At 41.0% G+C, this 25120-nt stretch overlaps 1 protein-coding gene across 1 annotated transcript in view; it reads left to right on the top strand.

The window, feature by feature from the left end:
* The window catches only part of LOC128457426 (sorting nexin-19), an 88343-nt gene extending 77236 nt beyond the window's left edge, over positions 1–11107 (top strand). The window contains exons 4-14 of the mRNA XM_053442106.1: positions 5247–6740; positions 7319–7457; positions 7543–7643; positions 7718–7837; positions 8494–8612; positions 8948–9038; positions 9124–9274; positions 9483–9606; positions 10405–10589; positions 10680–10767; positions 10981–11107. Of these exons, the coding sequence (XP_053298081.1) occupies positions 5268–6740; positions 7319–7457; positions 7543–7643; positions 7718–7837; positions 8494–8612; positions 8948–9038; positions 9124–9274; positions 9483–9606; positions 10405–10589; positions 10680–10767; positions 10981–11107 (2718 nt within the window). The 5' untranslated portion in view covers positions 5247–5267. The remainder of the gene's footprint in view (positions 1–5246; positions 6741–7318; positions 7458–7542; positions 7644–7717; positions 7838–8493; positions 8613–8947; positions 9039–9123; positions 9275–9482; positions 9607–10404; positions 10590–10679; positions 10768–10980) is intronic.
* The last annotated feature ends 14013 nt before the right edge of the window (positions 11108–25120 follow it).

The raw sequence follows: 25120 nt of genomic DNA, 5'->3' as shown, positions 1-25120 counted from the left end.
TCTCAAAAAAGCATTTCCAAATACATGTACAAGGATATGAGGTGGAGTGTGTCAACTTTACATTTGTCAACTTTGATTGCACTAGTTGAACCTGTTAATAGCCCACATTAATAGTCTGCATGAGAAGCTACAGAGACAGGGAGCGGAATCAATAAAATGCTAAAGAAACAATAAAATGGCTGTGAAAAAATTAACATTTTGATATCGATTGGTTCACTATAAGCCTCTGCTTTTACAATGGAACTCTATCTGCCACTGGGTCTGTGGCATCTCTCTGTGTCTCATCGACGCACAAGGCATACCTCTGAAGTTCCCATACAATTCCAACAGTACTTATTCCCCCAGGTCATTTAACTGTGGAACAATCCCACTTAAATGTAAGTGAATTCTCTGTAAATATTATTTTACATTTCCAAATTGTCACGCACAGATTCAGTGTGACAAGTGTGGGAGATGGTTCCATGAACAGTGCTTGGGTATGGACACCAAGGAGCTGCAACGAGCAAGGGCTGAAAGCTGGAGTTGCTGTTTATGTGCTTAAATCACCTTCATCTCCTCCCCAAGCACACTACCCCACCACCCGGGACTGTGTCTGACAAGGCTATCTGCAAAATGAAAAAAGTTTATTGTAATTGTTGTTTGATTATTATTTGCTCCCGGCAGTGTGAAATTCACATATTTGAAGTGTGATTAAAAATATATATATACAGTATCAAAAAAGTGTTTTAATTTTTCCACATTGTTTCTTTTGCATTTTATTGATTCCACTCCCTGTCTCTGTAGCTTCTCATGCAGACTATTAATTTGGGCTATTAACAGGTTCAACTAGGTGTAAGACACCTAAATGATATTCAGTTACAATTAATTAATTGTTTAAAAAATAAAACAAAATCCCTTTTCAGTTTAAAGGGGAGTCATTTGAAAATTTAGTTCAGTCTTTACTGATATAATGTCGCTGACACTCAGAGATGTTCTACTATCATGTTGAAGTGGAATGAGTCTGTGAAAACAGGAGGTTCCATCTAAATTTTAATGTGGACATTGCATAGTCAGAGGCTCTATGAACAGGAATCCACTGGAAATACTCATAACCTATTAAGGAATATCTTAAAATTCCATCCAAAGATGTATATTGGGCCGCTTTCACAGATTTGCACTTGAATTTTCTCAGTTATTACACAGTAAAAATACACAAAGCTGTAAATCAACATAGTCAGAGACACCATGAACAGGAATCCACTCGAAGTAACTTATAACCTCTCAAGGAATATTTTTTATAAGCTTCCAAATATGGTTACATTATGAATGCCTTTGGCCACTTTCACAGATTTGCTCTTTAATTTTCTCAGTTATTCTACAGTAAAAATACTCAAAACTGTGTATCAGCATAGTCAGAGACACCATGAACAGGAATCCACTCGATGTCACTTATAACCTCTCAAGGAATATTTTTAATCAGCATCCAAATATGGTTACATTATGTACACCTTTTTTTTTTTTTACAGACTTGCCCTTTAATTTGCACTAAAAATACATGATAATTGACATGAGCAGATACGCCATGAAGATTTTAAAAATAAAAAAATAAAAAATAAAGTTGTATTTGTAGTAATTTTAGGCCGTTTCAGCCAACCATGCTGTTTTACCGTATAGCCACAAGTAGACGTGCAAAAAAAAACGGTGGCGGCTGGCTTCCTAGATGACGGCTCGCTTTACTGCAGTGTTGCATCTGCTGGACCATTGACTGCTGCGCCACTGGAGGTGCTCATGCTGCGCTATTACACAACCAGGTTATATAACCTGGTTGAGAGGGAAGAGAGGGAGAGAGAGAGGGAGAGAGAGGGGGCAGACTGACAGATGCGGAAAAGTTGCCACTGGTGTATTATTACGATAATAATAAGAAAAAAGTATTGTTATTATAATAGATGGGGCAGTCGGGTAATGCACACATTTGTATCTTATTATCATTCTTTCTTTCCTTCTTTCTTTCTTTCATTTATTTGTGGGCTTGTGTGTGTTCATTATATGTTTTTGTTTGCGATGTAGGGCTGTAGAGGATCTTTAACTTAACCTTGGGTACTGATTGGAGAGAGAAGGGAGTATCTGTGTAACGAAAACAGGTCTGTAAGGGAAATGTAACATTTTGATCACAATATAATCATGTTCATTTCCTTGTGTACCATGCTCTGGGCATTAAAGTGTGGCAATACTGTAAGAGATTTGTGTCTCGTTCCCCGTTGTCAGAGTGGGATTGCAGAATTCCCACGACAGGCCCCATCCTCCTATAATTATCATTCTATTATTATTATTCTTTCTTTTTTTCTTTGTTTCTTGTTAGTTTTGTATGTGTTTGGTCATGTTTTCATTGACAGCCACAGTGGAGGAACGTGTCCCTCCCACAGGGCTGTAAACACTGGGGATGTCCACACCTAACTGCTCCTTGTCCCTCCATATGGCCTGGGTGTGTGTGTCCATCTTGACCGGCTGATCCTGATTAGCTTTGCTGGAGGATTAGAGCTATGTCCCACAGGAGGAGGAGGACGTCTCGTTCAGCCTCTGTTCCGAATGTAAAGCTCCAATAACCTGGAACCTTTCAGGTAATATTTGCCGTCTCCTCGCCGTTACAACATGTGGGATGAATATTACAGTAAATCAGTAGATTATGGTAAAGCTCCTCGTGTTAGGTGAACAGTAGCTCCACCTGTGACCTCAGCTGTAAGCTATAGGTGTAGCTACACAACATTTAGTCAAAGTGGTGAAGAAAAAGAGCAATAAAGCGCAACAGGCTGGTTTCACTGCAGGAGACTGACAGTTGATGGAGTTTCCTGATAGCCATGGCAACAGGTCCCTCTCTGATAAATGATTATAATGTTACACCAGCTTTTAAATGTGTTCACTGCTGTTATCGGTGGGAAGTAACAAAGTAAATTCAAGCAAGTACCTTATGGCTTAAATGTTCCTTGATATTATCTGTTAATGTCAGAAGTTTATTATAGACAAACATACTTTATACTTCACTACAAGAAGAGTAGGTTTAGTTTTCAATCTAGTTATTTTGTATTTGTATTTTTATAATTTTTGTATTTTATTTTTAATGTAGAATATATACAAATGTTGGCAATAGATATGTTAAAATGCACTTTTTATGGATAAAGATAAGACTTTATTGAAGCCCTGGTGAAATATAGACTTCCTGAAGTTATCTCCAATTTCTTTGAGTGCCTTGTTGTAAATGGTTGGGGATCCACAATAGCCCTGACAAAGGCATGTGAATGTATAACATTCCCTGTTAAACTTAAACCCCCCAAAAAAGATATTCGCTGTTTTTATCAATTTGAACGCTGAAAAATGAATTTGCCAAATCAACTACAGAGAACCATTTACTATCCGGCGGAACTTGCAAAAGGATTGTTCAAGGATTTGGAACAGACGGAGTGTGCACTAGTGAATCCTTGCAGGGAAAAATTACACCTGCCCTCGATAGAGAGTTGAAAACTGGTGTAAAACCATGGATGGCTGTCTGTTTCAATGGATATTGTCAGATTTAGTGTGATAACCACAGGTTCCATGAATTGAATTTAACCCTCATCATGATTGCCTTGAGTCCAAAGTGTGATGTAAATCAATGGATTTACAAATGGATTATACTGAAATACAGGATCTGATGTCTTTTCCCAATGTCAGCATTGACACAGTTTCTTATCCGCGGTCCCAATTCTTTCCATTTATAATTTCTGTGCTCTGACAGCAAGACATGCGAGTGTGAACCAGGAACGTCAAAAAAGGAAGCAGACATTTTTTGCCCGATGTCCCATCTCTCCCCAGTGGAAACACATGTCTGGATGAGCATTCCATCTGCGGTCTCCCATTTCTCCTCCACATTCTTATACTCACACTTATATCTTACTTAGTGTAGAGGGATATCACCAGATCCTCCGCATGCAGTTCATGTTAGGACGACTCAGATCCGTTCAATTATCCAAATCTTAACATTTTTCTTTACCATTATTTATTAGGGGAGAGCGGGGTAATGTGGGAAATTTTTTACATTTGCTCCCCTCTAGGTGAGCTAAAATGATATATCAGTAAAATATACACATTTCCCATTAATTCATGTTTTCTAGGAATTGAAATGATCAGAATGTCTTCAGGACAAAGGGCAGTGAAAATATGATTGTTTTAAAAAAAGTGGTCTTGTGTCCCACTTTACCCCGGCTACGGGGTAAAGTGGGACACATGCTTTTTCCACTTTAAAACTACCATAACAACACATGTTGTAATAGTTAAAATCCCGACAGCTAGATTGACAACCACTAATATCGGACTAGTAACAGAATCATGGGGATTGGTCAATTAAGCACATTTAGGATTATTATGATTCAGCTTACCGGCACATTGTTTCTCTGTCCAATTGGCAGGGACAGGGATATTGTTTTTCTCTGCATATTCAAATGCCAGTTCACGGCACTTAACTGGAGCAAGGCCATGGAACTGGTCAGCTAGTTGTTTCAAGTGTTTGGAAGCTCCTCCTCCATCTCATCTGTGAATATTCTCTTTACCTCAGCTACTCTCTTTGTTGGTGTTGGTGTTGTTGTTGTTGTTTTTGGAGTCTTGCGTCACACAATCCAAATATTACTGGGTTATATGTCATTCCATGGTTGTGGTCTTAGCAAACTCTTGGGTATCTCCTATTTTGTAACAATTCACTTTATTTAAAAAAGCTCTAAGGTAAAGATACATACGCTAAATTTGAAGGTGGGGGCAGATCTTACTCCTGTTGAGTCAATGACCGATATGTCCCGGAAAATCGCAATAGTTCCCCGGATTAACAGAAAGTACACGAAAAAGATTTATAATATTAACAAGGGAGTAACAATGGCAAGATGCATAGTGTGGAACGAAGCGCCCCACTCTCCCAATGGTGTACAGATATAATGTATAATGTACATTATATACATTATAGATAGTGGTATGTACAGTAATGTGTGAGGATTGTCAAACATTCCTCAACAGATCAGTCTCAATGTTTAAGTGTTGTAGTTAGTGTTCACATTGGTAATATACTAAAAGTCATACACGATATTAAAACATTAAAACGCGCAAAGTAACTAATTCCCAGAGTTGCCACCAAATGTTGCAACTGGCCTTATCAAGTATTAAGTGTTTATAAAACAAATAAATCCAATAATCAAAAGCACGACTTCTTCATTCTCATTATGTGACAGTACATTTCCTTTTTTAAACAGGACACACTTCTGCTGACTGTGATGCCTTCCTCCAAGAGCTCCGATCACTGGACTTTATCAGAGTTACTCGGGCAGAGGAGGCTGTTAGGCCTCGGAGCTCTCCTGGCATGGCTCGTCCTCTTCCACCTCCTCGTCAACGTTTGGCTGCTCTGCATCTTCACCAGTCTCTTAGTGGTTCTCGGGGGTTGGCTCGGGTCTCGCGCTGTGCTGGATGCAAACAGCCTCCTCCACCTGGAGCATTTCTTGCCTCTTGGCGCCCTAAACCCACCGCTGTGTTCACCCGAGCACGAGTGGAGGTTGAACCACGAGATCGACAGTGCCGTCCACAAAGCGGTGCGTGACTTTGTGTCCTCGTGGTATCGTACTCTGCTGCCAGAGGTGGAGGGGGAGTTTGAGCGTGCTGTGCGTAATTCAATGTTGGAGTCAGTGATGGAGCTGAAAGAGCGTGCAAGGCGATTGGACAGGAAGGCGCTGGTCCAACGGCTGCTGGAGCTGTACGGCTGTCACCTGCAGAGCTACATGACGGCACGGCAGATACAGTCAACGCACAGGGAGGTGTTCAGCCTGTGGCAGCTTTACAGTGAAGTAGATGCTCCTCACCCAGCTGTGAGCAGTGAAGCCGTTGAGCTCAGGTACTCCAGAGCTCTGGTTAACCTCGTCTTACATGTTCTTGTTCCGTACCCTCAGATGGAGACCAGGACCGGAGGTTACATGGTTACAGAACTCATCACCTACAATGTTCTGTTGCCGCTCATTAACAGAGTGTCGGATCCTGACTGGCTGAATCAAACCATTGTAGATATAATCACCAGGTCAAGAGAACCACACGATGACCTCCCGACAGCTGCACTGTACAAATGTCTAATCCAGCAGGACTCCTGGACCACCTGCAGGTCACTGTCTTCTTCTGAACAAGCAGGTCTCTCCAGCATAAGCTCGTCAGAGCTTGAAGATCAACAGAGCCTCAGTCTGATCAATGATCAGGACTCCTCACAGAGCAGCCTGGTCAGCCAGACATCTATGGACAAATTAGAAAGTTGTAACGCAGGTTTACTCACACCATGCAAAGTGAGCTGCTGTACTCTCCCCTCTGCTCATTACTCCCAGTCGTCCGAGTCCAAAATGATTTCACTGGAGTCTCTGATTCAGTCTGACTCAGGAGAGGACTTGACAGGAGGCTTTTTTGACTGTGGTCCTCCAACAAACTTCTGCAGCTTGAGCCCCTTGAGGGACGACGAGGCCTTTGGCTGCTTTGGACATCTGAAAAATCTTGGGCCGAAGGTGGTTGTGCCTGAGGACTCCCAGTGGCCGGCGGGTATAGCCCAAGAGAAATCCCCGTCTTGTTCTCCGAAAAGACTTAACTCCTTTAACTTTGATTCGCCTAACAACCAAGCTGCACCTGTACAGGTCCAGAATGTACATATTTCTGGTACAGTCGCAGCAAAGGAGCTGCGTGGCACAAGCGCACATCCCTATACTCTCTACACTGTGAAGGTAACAACACCTCCTGCTGCCTTTAAAGCAACACTACTCAACCTTTTCCCCTTAAAATATTATCCTCATAATCAGTTTGATGCTTCACTGACATGGATGAGGAGATTGGTCCCACTCCCATTCCCACTTTACAATGCCTGTTCTGGCTCTATGTAACTTTAGTATGTGGGTTTGATCTCCTTTTGGAAGTGTGCAACTGCCGGAAAATCACAACTTAAATCATCACAATATAGTCCAGCAAGTTCCACAGTAAAGCTGACTGTATGTTATAAGTTAAACACATAAATAAGACATTCAAATCCGGCATTTATCTCTGATGTTCAGCGAAAAAGAAACCTTTAAAATAAGAAGAAATCTAAGTTTGGTTTATTTGTCACAGCGCCAGTTCTGCTGGTTCAGGAAGCTGGAGATCATGTCAGTTCTGTTTCAGTTCAGTGAGTGGAAAGACACAGTCAACAGATTAATAGTCTTTGTTCTGGCTGCAGAGGGCGCTGGCGCTTACTAAACGTGTTGCTTTAATGTTTGACTGAATGTGTCTTATCATTACCACAGTTTGCCCTCCACTTCCTGTTTTACAGTTTGAGACATTGGCTGAAGCAGAATGCGGTGCGTCTCTGCAGTCTGCGGCCTCTCACACTGTCAACCGCAGATACAGCGAGTTCCTCAACTTGCAGACACGTTTGGAGGAGAAGCCTGAAGTCAAGAAATTAATCAAGAGTAAGAAGTTATCCTTGGCTTTTTAATTGCCCATTGAACTGTGTCAAGACAGATACACTTTTTTATTCACTATTTTGCATTTCAGATGTCAAAGGCCCAAAGAAAATGTTCCCTGACCTTTCGTTTGGAAATGCAGACAGCGAGAGGGTCGAGGCCCGTAAAAGCCAACTGGATACGTTCCTCAGGGTAGGTACTAGGATCTTCACTCTGCAGTGTCAGTGAAGATTTGTGTGGGTCCTGTAAACTGTTTAAACTTCCAGCAACTGAACAACATTCCTGAGACAGCCAACAGTGAGGACATGCAGGAGTTCCTGGCTGTCAACACAGATGTTTGCACATATTTTGGGAGGAAACCTTTTGCCAAGTCCAGAATTGACAAGGTGAGTTAACATCAAGATCCTCATCATGCAGTATGATCAAGAGAAAGTTGAATTAATTCATATTTATTTAATTAATTTAATAGAAAAAGAACCCTATAAAAAAATCTGATCTAAAAATCATCTTCCAACATATACTCAAATACAAAAATTGACAACAGGCTCTCGGACAAAATCTAAACACAAATTGAACGTAAACTTGAATAAAACTCAAAGCACGAATTAAAAAACACATTAATTGTAGGGCTTTTAAATTGGACTGCATAAAATTGTTTAGCTGTTTATGACATTGTGTTTATCAGGTGTATTATTAAAGATTACCTTTTCAAACATCACTTGGCCATATACTGAAACACATACACAGTAAAGTCTAGTGTTGACTGTGTCCTAGGCCTTGCTGCAACAAATGATGAACGGCATTCTCAGATTTTCTTTGGATGCTTTTACACCTTGTGGATGACTCTGATTTATAGATATTTCATAAATACAATCAAATGCAAATTAATGGTCCCTGAAATTCACAATTTTAAAACATAAAACACATAATCTCTCCTATATCTTGAATAGTTTTCTCTTCTGTATATTATCTAATATCTGATAACAAAGACGCACCATAGATGACTTTGAATATAATTTTCTCATGTCAATTTCAATTGAAGATGATGGAAAATGCTCTAGACACGTTGAAGACAGCGTTTCCTTATCCTGAGTCCCTCAGTCCAACAGAGGAGTTTGAGGGAGACTCTGATGTAAGAACACTGGACAACAGAAAGTCCAGGTGAGAGCTCAGTGATGGCCCAACGAAAATGTCATCCCTCTTACCCCTTTGTAACAAAGCATTGTGCCTGTGTGACCCCTCATCCCAGTTTACACTTGACATTAAGATTCTTAGATTCGAGACAAATTTGGCTGAAATAAATCTAATTTTGTGCAGCATGTTTATAAGATCACTTATAGTTTCTCAACGTATTGATCAATGATCACGTTTCTCCTTCATAACAGATCAAACAATTAGTTCAGTACAAGATAAATCAGTGCTGGTTGTTCTGGTACACTGTGTTTTGTTCTATTAATGTAATTGGGGAACTTCTGGTTTTGTGTTTCAAGTTGCAGGAGATCTATGTTCCAGAGCAAAATTTCCCCATCGCTCAACATCCCTGACCTACACCCGAAAGTGACATACTGCTTTAGTGAAGGCAGCCCTGTAAGTTACCATTCTATATTTATTATCCCTGAATAATAAACCTGTTTTTGAAATTGATACGGCTGACATGGTTGCATCGCTTCAGGTCCTGAATGGTATGACGCTGTCGGGTCTGGAGAACTTTGTCACAGAGCAGGAAAGACTGTTATGTGGGCAGCATGAGAAAGAGGCAGCCAGACAGAGCAGTGGGCAGCCTGACAAAGACAGGAGGACTTCAGGGAAAAGTCACGGGACAGGTTCATATTTACACAGCATTGCATTCCTTGTAGCTCCAGAGAAGCAACATACACTAACGTAGTGTCACCACTTGGGCGCAGCAACACTCCACAAGCAGAGAAGTCCCTTCAGTCACCCCCCCCCCCCCCCCCCCCACCACTGATGTGATTTGCTTGTAGTTCACATTTAAGGTGTCCCTCTGTTCCTTTTGTTGTGTTTCATGTGCAGACACAGCTGTCGCAGATGTTGTTTTGAACATCCTGTGTCTGCTGATGAAGGACCAGTGGAGTTGGCTGTGCACTGAGAACATTCAGAAGACCATCAGACTGCTCTTTGGCACCTTCATTGAGAGGTAGCTCCTTCTTTCAATGTCTGTGCACTGATTAATGATTAAGAATAAATCTCTATAACAAGTTCAAAGAGCCTAATAATATGAATGGAATAGATAGACATCTTTAAAAAGTAAAACAAAATAAAATACAATTATGTATGACCTCAAAGTTTCTAAAATGGCTGTAAAAAAAACTAAAGAAGATCAACACATCCTACTTCCAAATGGAAATGTATGACTGCAGATTTGTTTTGCTACATTGCGGTCACATTGTGGGACTCAGTCATTTTTCCGTCCTGCAGCTGAGCATCACGACACCGGCTCCTTTTGTAGAACAAGTGACGGCTTTACAAGGTACTAAGTGGTTTGCGGTGCATGGAGGCCTCGTGAGAATCTCTCAGATTGACTTTCAAAATATTATTTTTTCTCGTTAAATGAAATGTTTATGTCTTTGCTGGGTTTTCAGCGTAAGACAAAGACTACTCTAGAATTACCACTGGGATTTCTTTCTATGGGAACTCAGCTCGTCTAATCTCTGGTGATCTGCTGTCTCTAACTGATTATTCTGGCCTCCAATTCTTTGACTTGACACATGCCCCTGGGAGTGATCAGGTTCACTGAGAATGTCAGTAAATACTCTTCATGCCCCGGCAATTTTTTATAGACATTTAAAACTGCTTGTTTGTGTTTCTTCCCCTTGTGTGCAAGCACAATCAGCCTGCATGGTTGTGCATTTTAATTTGTTTCCTCCCTGCAGTCACTGATATGTGGTAGAGAAACCAAACAATGTTTGCACTAAACCACTGACTTTTGTCTTAGATGGTTGGATGTAGGAGTTGCCCACCTTACCAGCGCCCCCTGCTGGGTGATTTACCTGCAAGTGTTGCAGGAAGCTGTGTGGCCAGGGGGCACATTACCTGCTCAACCCCGGCCTGAGCGCAGCGCTGCAGAAAGAGAAGAGACTAAGGAGCAATGTCTGGCCTGTCTCGTGCAGCTGATCCCAGGTCTGCAGCTGATGTTAGGTTCAGATTGTAGAGGTTAAATATCGTCCTGATTTGCAAGGCTCCTAAAACTATATTGTTGTACTTGAACAGAGCTCATCACTGACATGCTGGGCAATGAGAAGTTCACACTGAGCCTGGAGACCATGCTGGAATCTTTACAGGACCATCAGATAAACAAGTGAGTCAGCAGACAAACTGTTGAGTAAATACTCGTCTGACTCTGTGAGCTGAACATGGCCACATCACATAATTAAACCAAGAGAGAAGAAGACTTTACCACTTTGTGGTTTTCATACAGGGCATTTAAATCTTTGATTTCCAAGACTGAAATCTGGTGTATTTACAGTCGATGTGAGTCTGTATTTGAGTGTGTTTGTGTGATTCTGTGCAGGCATCTGATCTACTGCGTCTGTGACCTTCTGCTGGAGTTCCTGGTCCCTGAGTCGTGTGACGAGGCCTTCCAGAGGTCTCTGCTGCAGAGCTTGACCAAAGACACGGAGAGGGACAGTCCTCACTGATGGCCACGATAACACCCTGATGCTTCACAGGTGGAGATGGCGGATGGAAGACGTATTTATGTGTGCTGGAGTTGTGATAAAGGGACGAATCAGGAGGAAAACAACCACTATGATACCAGCATCTGCACTTTACTATTGCAAATATACTTGTTTTCTTTATGTGCTCTGTTCAACGCAACATTTGTGTGGCTATTAACACACAATAGTTCATCTCTGACTTTTAAAGCTCCAAAGATAAATTATTGGATGTTATTGGATGTATTTTATCTACATTTTCATCAGATTTTGATTATTAACAATATCTGGATTCTGAATAGACACAGAATAAGATCATCAGTAAACTTTACAATTAAAATAGTCTGATTCAAATTACAAATCGTTGCTGCTAGGGCAACATTTTATTCTAATTGTGTGCGAACATTACTTTTTACGGTAAAACTGTACATATTAGCTATAAAGCGGCTCTGGATAATCTCCTCTGGTCTGGTTTTACCTGATTTTCTGTGGGAAACATCCTTAGATGAATCAATCACAGAGGTCGGACCATGAAGAGCACTGTTCCATGTGTGAGAGGAGTTTAGGATTTGGCACATGTACTATCAATAATTCATCCAAGAGCCCAGACATATATATTTCACTGATAAAAGTGGTTTAACAAGAGTTAGTGTTCAGTCTCCCTGTGAACCACTTTTCATCCTGACCAGGCTTTAAAAAGTACTCACTGCTTCAGACAGGATTTCTTTGATGAGGCTGTGAAAGATTATCGCCTTACTGCATAACCACAGTGAAAAATATTCCTTTTATAACCCCCCCCCCCCCCACACACACACACACACACACACTAACACACAAATTACTTATATTTTTTTTGTCTATTTCAGGCCTCTGTGATTTAAAGGCAACGTCGGAACTTCAAGTGGCATTAGTAGAAACTTAGTAGCAGTAGAGTGCAAACCTCTGCCCAGGCCCATCAGCCCCCCTATGAAACCACAAATTCACAAGATCCACATCAGTCCCTGAAACAGGCCTGATTCTTTTCATCTAAATCTTTTTTTTCAAATTGAATAAGTTCTTTCCTGAACCTTTAAAATTGTTTGTGAACTTGAAACATATCTCAGAGTCAAGTAGACGTAAGCTTCGCAAGACCCAAATCCCTCCAGATTGAGCTCAGCACACAGTGTCCTGTGCAGGCATGTGACGATGTGCCAGCTGTCATAGTAATGAAATCATTCATCTTTTTAGTGTAAAAGTTTGGGATTGATTAAGACAAAGTCTGCTAATATTTCCTGTCTGCTCTGTATTCTCCCCGTGAGCTGGAGTTACGGATATTTAACTTTGATGAAGTTATCATGTTTGTGTGTTCCTACTGGCCCCACCATGTACTGAGGTGCTGAACCACCACATGTGTTGACCACCTCTTAAACGGATGATTTGATCCATTCAGTGCTCCCTAAGGACACAGACGGAAAACCAATGTTTCTGCCACAATGAGCTCACCGCTTCAACACAAAACGAGTTCAAAACGATCCACAATAATTAAAAAATACGTGCATTTTAGGAAGTAACAGAAATAACAAGCTAAGCTTCAGAACAGAAAGTCCATCCACCTAAAGTTGATCTATTCTGTTAATCTTCTGAGGATCACAGAGGAGTTGGAGCCGATCAAGCCCTGGACAGGTCACAGGAACAAATAACCATTCATGCTCACAATCACACCTTTAGGCAAATGGGGTCTCCAAGTAAACCAAGCAGAATGTTGATGGACTGTGAGGAGTAAACCCATACAGACAGTGCTCACCACTGAACCACCATGCTGCTCATATCCAATAGTGTCATCTACTTATCAATTACCTCTACTTTACTAGTGTGTAAGATTTAGGTGAAAGGGATCTATTGGCAGAAATTTTATATAAAATTGTCCTAGTGTTTTTCTTTACTAGTGTGTTTCATATAAACTGTAAAAAATGTTGTTTTCTTTACCCTAGAATGGGTCCTTTATATTTAAATACTGTATTTTTACACCGGGAGTGGGTCCTCTCTATGGAGGCAGCCATGTTTTGTACAGTCGTCCAACTGGACAAACTAAACTGAAGGCTTCTTCCATGTTTGGAATGGGAGGGTGAGGTTAGGGGTATTCAGCTGCAACGTGCACCTTCACCACCAGATGTCACTAAATTCTACACATTGAACCTTTAAGAGACATTTTTAGATATCCACCTAATAAATCTCTGTCTGTCTATGGGTCACATTTTTTGAGAACCATGCATATGTGCTGTTAACGACAGAAAAGAGGACACAACATACGACTAGATGCAATTTGTGTATGTTTCAATGCAGTACTCCTGTAACTAATACAGTACCATCTCTATGAAGCTTTAAGATGGCTGTCTAAAAGTTGTCTTTTCAATGGGGGTGAACACAATAACAGGAAAACCTGAAAAAACAATACAATCCAAACAGCTCCTGACATCATCCTCTTCCCAATGCTGACGTTCACATGTTGAAACTTGGATCAGATGTCAGTATAAATATCCTCAGCCTTTGTTTCCACGTGTAGTTCAGATGGACAAATTCGATCTTTGGAACATGGAGCTCAGTTCGCTTACTTTCTCATGATATCATGGCTTATACTGGCAGGCTCCCACCTCCTGCCTCATGTGTTGGGACTTCAAGGGGACAAAAACTCTAAAGCTGCCATGATGGTGGCCCAGAACGTGTTTTCAGCAAATATCTCTCAATGGGGAAATTACATCTGTGAGATTTAATAACAAATAATCGATTTCTTGACTCATCTAAGCTGAGTTTAGAAATGAATTGCCCATAATTTTAAATATATAAAAATGTGCTGTATTTTATTAATCTTATAGAGCTATGAATCTCCTAAGTTTAGACTCGAACAAAACAAGATTTCTTTCTTTCTTCTTTCCTTTTCAGTATTTACAAAATTATTTATATCGTGCAATTAAACCACATGGGAGCAAGAGTTGATCCTAAGCTAGAGTTAATGTCAGAGTGTATATCACCTAAGAGCATGTTCAGTGCTAAATTACAATTAGCTGGAGACGATACTTCCCACATAAATTAGGATTTAGGTTTAGGCAACTGGACGTAGCTTTCTGATGTGCACTCAGCCTAAACACATGTTTCCAGTTTGACTGGATTAACCTTCAGGCCTTTTCTCCTATTTATCCAAAGCTCACGACATGTAACGTAAACTTCCAACTCAAACTGGTTCAAACCCCAGAGATAATTCTCAGAAACTCATAAGTGACTGGAATTACATTGTATTTAGTTCTTCTGGCACTGGTTAATACACTGATAAGTCTCCTCCAGCACCAGCATCAGGTTCACATTTGTGATTTGGACTTAAGATTGATATCGGATTAATACGTGTACACTTTTAGATCCTCCATTGGAGGGGATGAAGGAGAAGTTCTCAACTTTGTCTATCATTTGATAAAAATCTTTATTTCTTCAATACTCAGCTTTATGATTAAGATTAATGAGCTGTGCTTATTGGAAACCATAAACTGTTAGGATGCTAAAGTCATTGAAGGTCAAAGGTCAAGGTCACAGAGACCTTACAAAGGCCTTTTTTTCCCCTTGTGAACATGTTATCTCAAGAACGCTTCAAGATAATCATTTTAAATATAGCACAATTGTTCACCTACACTCAATGATGAACTGATTCGATTTAAGTGGCTTAAGGTCATGATCAGGATGGCCGCACAAAACATAATTTCTGCCTTTTGAACAAGATATCTTTGCATTAAGGGAATTTGTGTCGATTTTGAAACATTTTTGTTTTACTCAATGCTCATGCTTTTATCCTGGTGCAAAAAAAATTAATACATATAGACATAGTATTAACATGTTAAGATTTGTTTTTTAGAAGGAAAGTTCAAAAGTGTTTTTCAGATCCATCACGAGTCACTGGTCATACTGGGTGTGTATTCGACAGAAACAGATGTTAATGACTGTATCTTTTGTCTGTTTCTGGGGCACCGGGGATGTTGTTCCCTGCTACTGTTTTTATATATTTTTGCTGACTAATTAGCAAAAAGCTCTGGAGGAGACGTCCTCGTGGTGCCAAACAACACATGCAGTACAGTCTTTGGGGTGCCAGCCAGAGTTGACACTTTGCTCACTGGCTGCAGTGAGTCCCACGTTTAAACCACAGCGCTGATAAAGCAAACTGCATGACAAGAAGTGAATACGTTTTCAGGGGAAATTCCACCTTTTTTCAAAAATGAATGTACATTCTCATGCATATTTGTGCACACCCTCCCAGATGCAGAGATGACTCACAGCAGAGGAGAGCTGAGGTCGACAAGTGTGTCTGTACTCCATCTGAAATTCCAGGTAAATCTATACATGCACTTATTGCAGTTATTTCCACTAATTAAAAACAGGAATATACTTGAATCTTAGCAGGTCACAAGTGCTGTCATTTGACGTTCAACAACAATTTCAGAGACACATGCATCTCCTGGTTTGTGCGCTCCTTTACTGCTGCATCTAGCGTCCGACCTTAAGATGAGGCGAGTCTGGTTCCTGTTAGCGGTGTGTCCTCCGCTGCCCAGTGCACATGTGCCGTGAGGCCTTTAAGGAACTCCGTCTATCTGCCCTACTTCCATCTACTTAGACTGAGAGCAGCTCAGATGACCACATTTTCTGGACAACAGCAACATATTTTAATCAAAATATGACTTAATCCAATTCCAATGCAATCCTCTCGCCGTTTCTCCACCCGTGTCTCATTTTAGTTGACTGTGAAGGTCAAGTAGAAGAGCGTCATAGCAGGCGGAGTGGTAGAAAACTGTGTTATTATTCAAAAATGTACTTGTTATAAACAGAGGGAGGAGCATGATACCTCAGAACCGGGAAGAGTGAAAGGGGCTGATGGAAACAGTAAATCGCTGACCACCTCGTGACCCCACCTTGGGCCAATGTCTGAGTCCAACCATCAGTCACTCTCAGTTCTGGTAACTGTCTCCGTCTTATGACTCTTGACCTCTTTGGCAAGCTCCCTAAAGGTTCATTTGGAGTCTCTGCCAGGTCAACACAACAAGTTTGACAGCCTGGTTAAGAACACAGGTTTAGGTCAATACACGGAGCTCATGTCTTATGTTGCTGCTAAGTTTGAATGAACTGAATTGTTTGATACAGGAATAATTCAAGGACTCTAATAACCTTCCAATACAATAACTTCTCCCTAATTAATGGGTAAAAGATTAGCTTGCACTTTTCAGGCCTCAGAAAACAACTGTTGCTTTTTGCGTTATAAGATTGAAAAGCATGGTAAAGGAATCTGATGTTGTCAGTGAGCTCAAACTTTTGTTTACATTTTGGTTGTGCCATGTACAGTAGGTAATGTGCTTAGCATCTTCAAGTCCTGTACCCCTAAATCCACTTTTCAGGCGACCCCTCCTTATATATGTCATGCTTCTTCTCTCCCTTTAGTATTGTTGTAGGACTTGCTTTTAACTTGGTGTGTCAGAATACATGGCGATCACCTCCGAAGGGTTAGGGTTAGGGTTAGGGTCCGGCCTTTCCGTCATATAAACCACAACACAGACATCGCTGATCTCCACCGGCAACACTAACCCTGTTCCTTTTTCCATTTTTAGTCCGTATCGTTGATTTATTGCACAACACAGAAAAAGGGTTTGCATTCAAAACACAGTGTTCTCATAAAACTGGATGCACTGTTGAGTTGAAATCAGTAACACATGAAGATCAGAGACCAGCAGCGGCATTAACATACTACCCACAAGTGAATATTGTGCAGAGCAAATGTGTGATAACTGGTGCGAACAATTCATACACTTAGCGAAATGTGAAAAGGGAAATTTTTACGATGACTTTACTGCCCTTGTCTGTCATATGCATTCATTATATTAGACGTCATTCCCCCAGACATGTGTGAGTTGAGGCTGCAGTTTGGTCAGAGATGCTTTTGACTCCTTTGAAGCTTTTTCCAAGTCATGCTGCCACAAAACGTGCAAATGAAAACAGGCTAAAGACCTAATTGTCATGAGTAAAGATGACTCACCTTTCCAACTGTTTGTAATTTTCATGTATTGCAGTTAAACTTGTTCATTATCATCTGTTAGTTTTTTCGTAAACAAGTTAGTGGAAGGATGGAGTGGAGACAGAGAAGAACCCATTCAACTTTTTATTTATCTCTTTCTTTAACATTGCATTTTTTAAAAACATTTTGACATTTTCCCCATGGGATAACTAATGGGATTTGGTCAAATCCGAAAAAAAATCGGACATGTATAGCTGCTTTTCATCGAATTCAGGAGGAATCGCCAGACATTCTCTGGAGGGGCTGTCTGTGAGAGTCAGAGCCTTCAGAGTTTCTGTGGACTTTCCCTGCCAAGCTCCTTATAAAGTCCACAGAATGTCTGCAGGAGCCGATGTGAGAAGACAGCAGGAGATCCTCCGCAGGGGTTGATGACACTTAAGATGCAAAAAATGAAGATAACAAGAATAATACAAATCTCTCAGGATAAAAAAAGCAGTGCCATACCGAAGAAGACACTGAAGAAGATGTCAGGAGAGTTTTTGGTGATAAGAGCCAATGCTCGTGTTGATACGTTACTTCCTGCCTCTGCCTACTGCTCCACTCCTCACCTGAACACTGTAGAGATTTATGTGTTGTTGTTCATATGTGCAACGCTCATGTCTTACAAGAGTTTATGAGTGTGTGAAATTGGTTGCATCTTGATTGAGTGTAAGGGAACTGGCAGAGATATGTGCTCTACCGAGTGTCATTCTAGTTATTAACGTTGTTTATGTCGGTGTATCACTTATAGAGACCTGTGAGCTAAAGATTGACCAAAGAACAACCAAAAACAAACGTGTATGTGTGATTAGCATCCCCCTCAAGGCCTCAAGACCTCAGTATGCTTCTCCGAGTCCGTTGCGGACTGACGGACGGACGGATCGGACGGACCCTTTTTGATTTATAGTTCTACGAGCCTTTTTGTTGTGAAAACAATTCACCGCCAGAACAGTAGATGGCGCAACTGAAGTCAAGCATAGAGAAGCCTACCTCATGAGGTATATAGAAGAAGTCCACGCTGGTTTATTTACGTCCTCCCGGCTCCTCACACACAGTGAACGATGGCAACTAACAGAAAAAGGATGTTGATGACGCGACAGTTTTTGCTGAATAAAGTGACACCCAGTGGGTCATAATGCTTTTGTTATCGTGTCTTAGCGCAGCGGTTCCCCGGTCTTGTTTCCAAACTGCGTTGCTAATTCAACAGCTGCAACAGCTTGAAGCTACACGGAGGCAGCTAGCTTCCCCCCAGCTTCCACACACAGTCAGCACGGACACCCGATACTAACTACTACCAAGTGTTTGCTTCTAACCTGACGGTGTTTGAGAAACAGTGTCATGAGAGCCGTAGGATTAAAGTCAGCGGGTTTTTGCGCTGTTCCCACTGCAGTAAGCATGGTGGCTAGCCCGCTAGCCCCGTTATCAAAGTTCGTTATAACCGTATGTGACCGTACACACATGCTGTAAGTGCTCTAACCAGCCACCGTCAGCCGGACAACGCCGCTGGCTTAACACACTTGTCACATTAATCATAGAGTCGTAGTTGTGATTTTGGTTTATTGTGATGTAGGGAATGGAACAGGAAGTTTCCATTCCGAAATGCTGGCGTTAGCGGACCAATCACAGCCAAGTGCTATCTGTGGGCTGTCCGTCATTTCGACGTGTAGTTAGAAAAATGAGAGCTGCACGAAAAGCTCTCCGAGGAGCCTCGGAGAGGCACGGAGAGGGCGTTCCACGTTGGAGAGGGCGGTCCTATCTGTCCGTGTCCGTCAAAACGGAGAAGCATACATTGGCCTTGAAGGCCAGTCTTCAAGGCCAGGTCAGTCTTTCCTCTCTGCATGCCTCAGGTCAGCAAATGCAGAGCTGCCCTGTAGCGTCTTGCCCAGCGGCACTTCAGCAGGCCGAATGCTTGCGGCCATAAACTTCCTGCAGCTCCCTACTGTTACACCTCACATCAAAACAGCCCGGGACGTTTTACGGGCGCTCTGACTGAGGTCAAGGTGTTCTATGGGGTGTGTGTTTCAAGAGTGGAATGCATTTTGTCTCAACCCCAAATTACCATGTCAGAGATCTCAAAATAGAGCAAGTTAGAGCAAGTTTGGCACAAAAAAAAAAAAATGGTTCACGGAAATGGTTCATTACTATCTGTATATTTACAGCTTGGCCCATGCGTAATTAGTAGGTGTCATTGGGGAGGTTGGCACCAACATTGCACACTCCCACTATCCAGCTTGTACAACCACTTTTATCACAGGCTTGTTAAAGAGACGGACTTTGGGTGACTTAGTGGAAAAAAACATGCACACAACCTTTTCACCTTGTTACCATTTATAACCGATCAATACCGAACGAGGACCCCATCTACCAGCTTACACATAAGAAATGTTCTGTGAGCATTACAACATAAGTAATATTAGATCCTCAGATTGATAGATAATCATAAAGAAGATAATTTCCCAGTAAGAACAGGGAGACTTTTAATATGGCATCAAAAAGCTGTGGTGATAGAGGACGTGTATCAGTCTCTGTTTCATTGACTATCACTCATATCTTTGCTGTAACAGCCGGAAACACTTTACAAACATTGACTAATCAATTTGATTTGGTTTCTAAGAGGGGACTAGAATCAGAGGATTGTGCAGTTTGCACGTGCTGAGGACAGGTCCCTCTTCATGTTTTTAAATTTTGCTCAACAGCTTTATTGCTCATCTTGAGATAATTACTACTTACGACTTGTGAAGGAATGCCTTGTTGTTGTTTTTTTCTAGTTAAAAAAACTACAGATCTTAACTGTTACTGCGGTTCTTAGAATCGTAGTGGAAAAAATGTGTTGTTTTAGTTATCTCAATAACTCAGAGCAGAACTTCAATGAGCCATACAAGGTCAAATCTGCTCTCTTTGTGGTCTAGTACATTTGAACAGTGTGTTCATGCCACTCTTCTGTTGGTGTTTCTCATCTGCCAACACAGTATTATGCATTCTTTTAGAGCTTGGCAATACCACATCACAATCACAGAATATTTGGGCATGCAGAGGTTGCGCTGCAGCTCCTTGAAAGCTGCTGTCTCATGGAGATGAAGCAAAGCACGTCGGTGTGAATTCTCTGTTTCACCTGTGAACGGATGGTGAGGGAGAGGGGTGCCCCTTGAAGCTCACATTATGCAACACGCTTGTAAAAGTTCTTTCCTCCCCCTTGGTACACTTTCTTTACATGATAGTAGTTAGGGGCCTTACCTCAAAGGAAGTGTAAAAAGTGACACCACCTGTCATTTTAATAACCAGCCTTTGTAAGCTCCGGGCAAAGGTCAGGCTCACGCTCAGTCTTGACATTAACGCTGCCATGAGGCTGCTGGTTTGATTTCGGCTACACACTCCGTAGGGCTCACTGCGCCACCCACAGCATGAGACATAATCATTTTAAACAACTCCATGTAGCATCTGTTCAACTCTTACAAAACAACAAACCGACAGAATCGTGATTAGACAAGAGCAGATACCGTATCTTATTTCAGTAAGAGCAACATTACTCATCATTCTCAATAGGTGAATATTTTCAACTTTCTTAATAATTTATTGCATATACTCACATTGGCCACTATGGACAATATACTGTGTTTTATCATACTTGACATATAGTATTACACAGGGGAGAGGTTGTTTGAGGGCACATTGTGTCATTATTCCTGCAGTATATGAGGATGAGGTCAGTGCATTAGGAGCGCGGAGGCCGCAGATGCTGTATCAGACCCTGATAGAAGTATTTGATTTCCATCCAGGAATTAAACCAACCAGTCATCAGATATCTTGCCCTCCACACAAACAGAGAACGGACAGAGGAATGTGAACAGTGTTACTCTAGGTGCGATAAATCAGCTCTGTCATGGTAACATCATGGAACAATGCATTTCTACAGTTGAGAAAAAGTAATGAGTAAGTGCTTCACGGTGCTGGCAGAGGTTTGGAAATGTACAGTTTGGTTTGATGATGTAATACCATTGTGGTTTACAAAGTTTTAAAAGACCCTTGGGAAGCATTAAGCCTCCAGGATTTGTACATTTCTGCCCCAGAGGCACATTGAAAAGCATCTGGGCAAATCATGACTAATTCAACAGGGTTGTGATTCTGATTTATGGTCCTGATTCAGTTTTTAACAGTATAGTGACATAACACTGGACTTGCTGAGAAGAGATGATGGTAAAAAGCAAAACTTTCAACTTTACAGGTTTAATGTTGAAATAGAAAAGCAGCTTATTGAGGCAATAAAATTGTAGCCCCAGTGGCATCGCTAGGAATTACATGTAATGCCAACAGTCAGCGGCTGACACAAGTTCAATGCAGAAACACCCTGTGGGTATTCTCTAAGTCTGAATGAAACTGTTGTCTGAGAGACTATTTCTCCCGTGGCACGTCCTCAGGATTTCGTGCCTGATGAAGCCGAGGCCTAGAAGTTAGGATTCGCCTGATGGTGTTTCAAAACGGAAGGTCAGAGATGAGGTCATCATAACAAATAGGGACAAAGTAGGAACATAAATAGGAACATAAACCTCAATTTCATGTCACTCACTTATATCTGCTGATGAGTAAAAGGAAGCTATCAATATAGTAGTAATTCTGTCTGGAGCTTAATAGAAAGGGCACAATCAGGGCCTGGTGCCAGGAGGAGGCGACTGGGGGGCTGTTTAAAATTTGAAAGAATAAAGATTATTAAATTAACTGCCCTCGAAATAACATCAACACAAGGTTTCTTGTAAAATCTTTTTTTATTCATGTGTATATTTTGCATACTCTGTCATTTGAGTATTTATGTATTTTAATGAGGCAGATATGAAATTCGACATCATAAAGGGAACTTTAAGTGTGTGTTGATGTTAACCAGGTCTGATTGTGGAGTTAGAGACAAGCACAGTGGTCAGAACCAAAAAATCCTGAAGTGCACATGACCTGTTATAAACTGGATGACACACTGAGACTTTACATCTTCACCCTCTCACCTATCTGCAATATTTGCAAAAATGACTGAGCGATTTCTTATCAACCAGTGTGCAACTGCAGCAGTCAGCTCCTCACACCTCTGTGTGTGAAGTGACCTGGCGGAAATGAGGCCTGATGGCTTCACGGGAGAATTGGGACTTCTGGGAAATACATGTAAGTGGATTAAGACTGTTCTCCTGAGGAGTGGAGAAAAAAATTATTAAATACCTGGGACCAGCCTTGGATCATGCTGCGGCACCGGTAAACACAAGTCACATACAACAGTATTAAAACTCTTTCAATATTGAAGATGAATTCACACCAGGGTAAAGATGAGTTTTAGATTTGTTTTCTTCGGAAACTGTCTGTGTTGCTATAAAAAAAGTACTGTATGTGACATTTCATTATGACTATAAGTTTAGGATATCAGCCTTATTTATTTTCCCTTAAAATTGTCTTTTTTCTAATTAAACTACAACTTTATTCTTGTAATATTAGGATTTTTTCCCTCATTAAATTAAAGCATTACCCTGCATTACAATGACTATATTCTAATAATATTACTTTGTTCTCATTGAATTACAAATTTCATCTCGTTATTTTAGGATTCTTTATTATTCTTTCAACATAATGACACTATCCTCATTAAATTCCAACTTTATTCCAGTAAGGATTTGACTTTTTTTTCATAAGATTACAACTATATTCTCATAATATTATAACTTTATTAAATTACAACTCTCATATTGTAATTTTATGACAGATTTCTCATTAGATAAAGACTTTATTCTCATAAAATTTTTACTTTCATCTCATTCTCGTTAAATTACAACTTTATTCTTGTAAACGTTTGACTTTCTTTCTCGTTTATTTACAATTATATTCTCATAATATCATAAATTGTGAAATTACAACTTTCATCCGTCTCATGAGCGATTTTATTTCAACTTTCTCCTGGAAATCTCCCATTTTCTTTTCTTCAATAGAAAATGTACTAATAACATCTTGGAATTTCCTCTGGCAGTTAGTCCTGTGTAAACAGTACAACAGCCCCTAGTGGTGATGTGGGTGAACAACCAGGTGCACAACATCACCGGACCCACAGGCCACGTGTCAGCAGCCTAATTACAGCAGGTGTGCCGAATGGGGACCAGTGGAGGATGTTTTCACCTGCCGCCATTTTGGATTCTTTAGTTTGGGTTTTAATCTCAGTTTTGTTTAGTGAATTCTATTTTGAGATGGATTTAAAATGGCTCTTCATTTTGGAGCATAGTTTACTTCACCACAGTCGACTGTCAGCAGGCTGTAAAAGCCTGAGGTCCCTCTGAACCCCGCTGCTTCATCCAACTGTGAGTAACCAAACCAAACAAAATAAAACACAGGGTCTGTAATGTCATGGCGTATATTTTTTTTTAAACTTCATATCATGTGTAGAAACCATAATATTATCCACATTCATGGGCAGTAAATCCACACGTCACTTCCGCCCGAGTCCTCCTCCTGGCTGTGGACGTACAAAGAGGAGCTAACACGTGGCAGTGCGCTCAGTGAAGCTGCTGCTGACATTAGAATGCAGTCAGCTCATTGTCGGTCAGGGATTATTTCGGCCATCGTTCATCTGATCCAAACTGACAGGACACAAACTAGGAGAGCGGTGTGTCTGCCAGCTGCCAGAACATCAGGCTCAAATAGGGAACAGGAGAAACTGTCTCCTCCCAAATGCACTGAGGAAAAAAAGAAAATCCAGGTTTTATTTTACAATAGATCGCCTACACAGTATTTGAGCCTGTTGTACTGTGATGTGTAAATCCTGCCTTTGCTTTTCTGACATTCACATGTATCTGGTGCAGTGTTTGTATCTATTTATTTCTAGCCATCTTTCTATCTACTTATGGTCCAGGAAGTAAATAAGCATGGAATCAAATACTGAAAATAAAACCTTTGTTGATTATGGATTACTTGAGTGTGAAATACTTTTCTGAGCTTTGAGACTCTTCTATGTGTTGCAAATTAATTCAAATTAGAGTCCTGCACGGGTCCACTGTTGGAAGCCCGCACTGGCTCCGAACCATTAACAACAATTATTTCCAAATCAAATCAGAACCTGTTTATACATGTGCCACGATCCGTGCATGCTACATACTTCACTGGGCTGGGTTCTGGCCTCCCTGTCCTCCTGTTTTAGTGGCCAAGTTGTGTTCTTGGAAAAGTATCTGTCAATAGTTGCAGCACCTGTTCTTCTGCAGACATTCATGTGACTCCTCAGCGCCAATGTGCTTAGTTCGTAGCTATCAAAAGCTAAAACTTTTTAGTACTTTCTTCAAGCGGCGAATCCATTGAGGACTTTTTCACCACTGGCTTATTTTTGTCTTTATGTGATCGTTTTTTGGGGTTCTATCTAGCTCACTGTTGGTAGTGAGTTATTTGAGCAGTTGAGTTGTTTCATCGATTTCCACAATAAAACATTTCCTTGTGGCTGACTAGGTTTGATATGAGCGGATTCAGATGTTAAAAATACTGCACAGTCATTTTATTTCTAGCTGCTCCTGGGAAAAAGTACTTTTTGTACTGCTTGTGAATATGAATTTATATAAATCTTACTCATCACACAACTTTTTTCGGGTTATCCAGCAGCTACCCACAGGAACTGCTTATTAGTCATACCTGTTGCTATGGTTACGTCTGCCGTCCACACTATTTTTGAGTTTTCGAGCTAAAACTGAAAGAGAAGCTGCTGGCCCAGTTTTAGTTTGAAACGATGGCATTGCATTCTGGACGGGCCTAAAATGAAGACGTTAGGACACATTCAGGGGTGGACTGGGACAAAAATTCAGCCCTGGCATTGTCTGTCCAGACCAGCCCACTACATTATCAACGGACACCACATAGAAGTCCACAAATCTCGCGGCGTCTTCTCTCATGCATACTACTGTTACCACCTATCTCAAAGATGGCAACAAGAAGGGAGG

This window comes from Pleuronectes platessa, chromosome 15 (genome assembly GCF_947347685.1).
Source record: "Pleuronectes platessa chromosome 15, fPlePla1.1, whole genome shotgun sequence".
Taxonomy (NCBI): domain Eukaryota; kingdom Metazoa; phylum Chordata; class Actinopteri; order Pleuronectiformes; family Pleuronectidae; genus Pleuronectes; species Pleuronectes platessa.
Note: the sequence above shows the minus strand (reverse complement) of the source record. Positions and strands in the feature narration are given on the sequence as shown.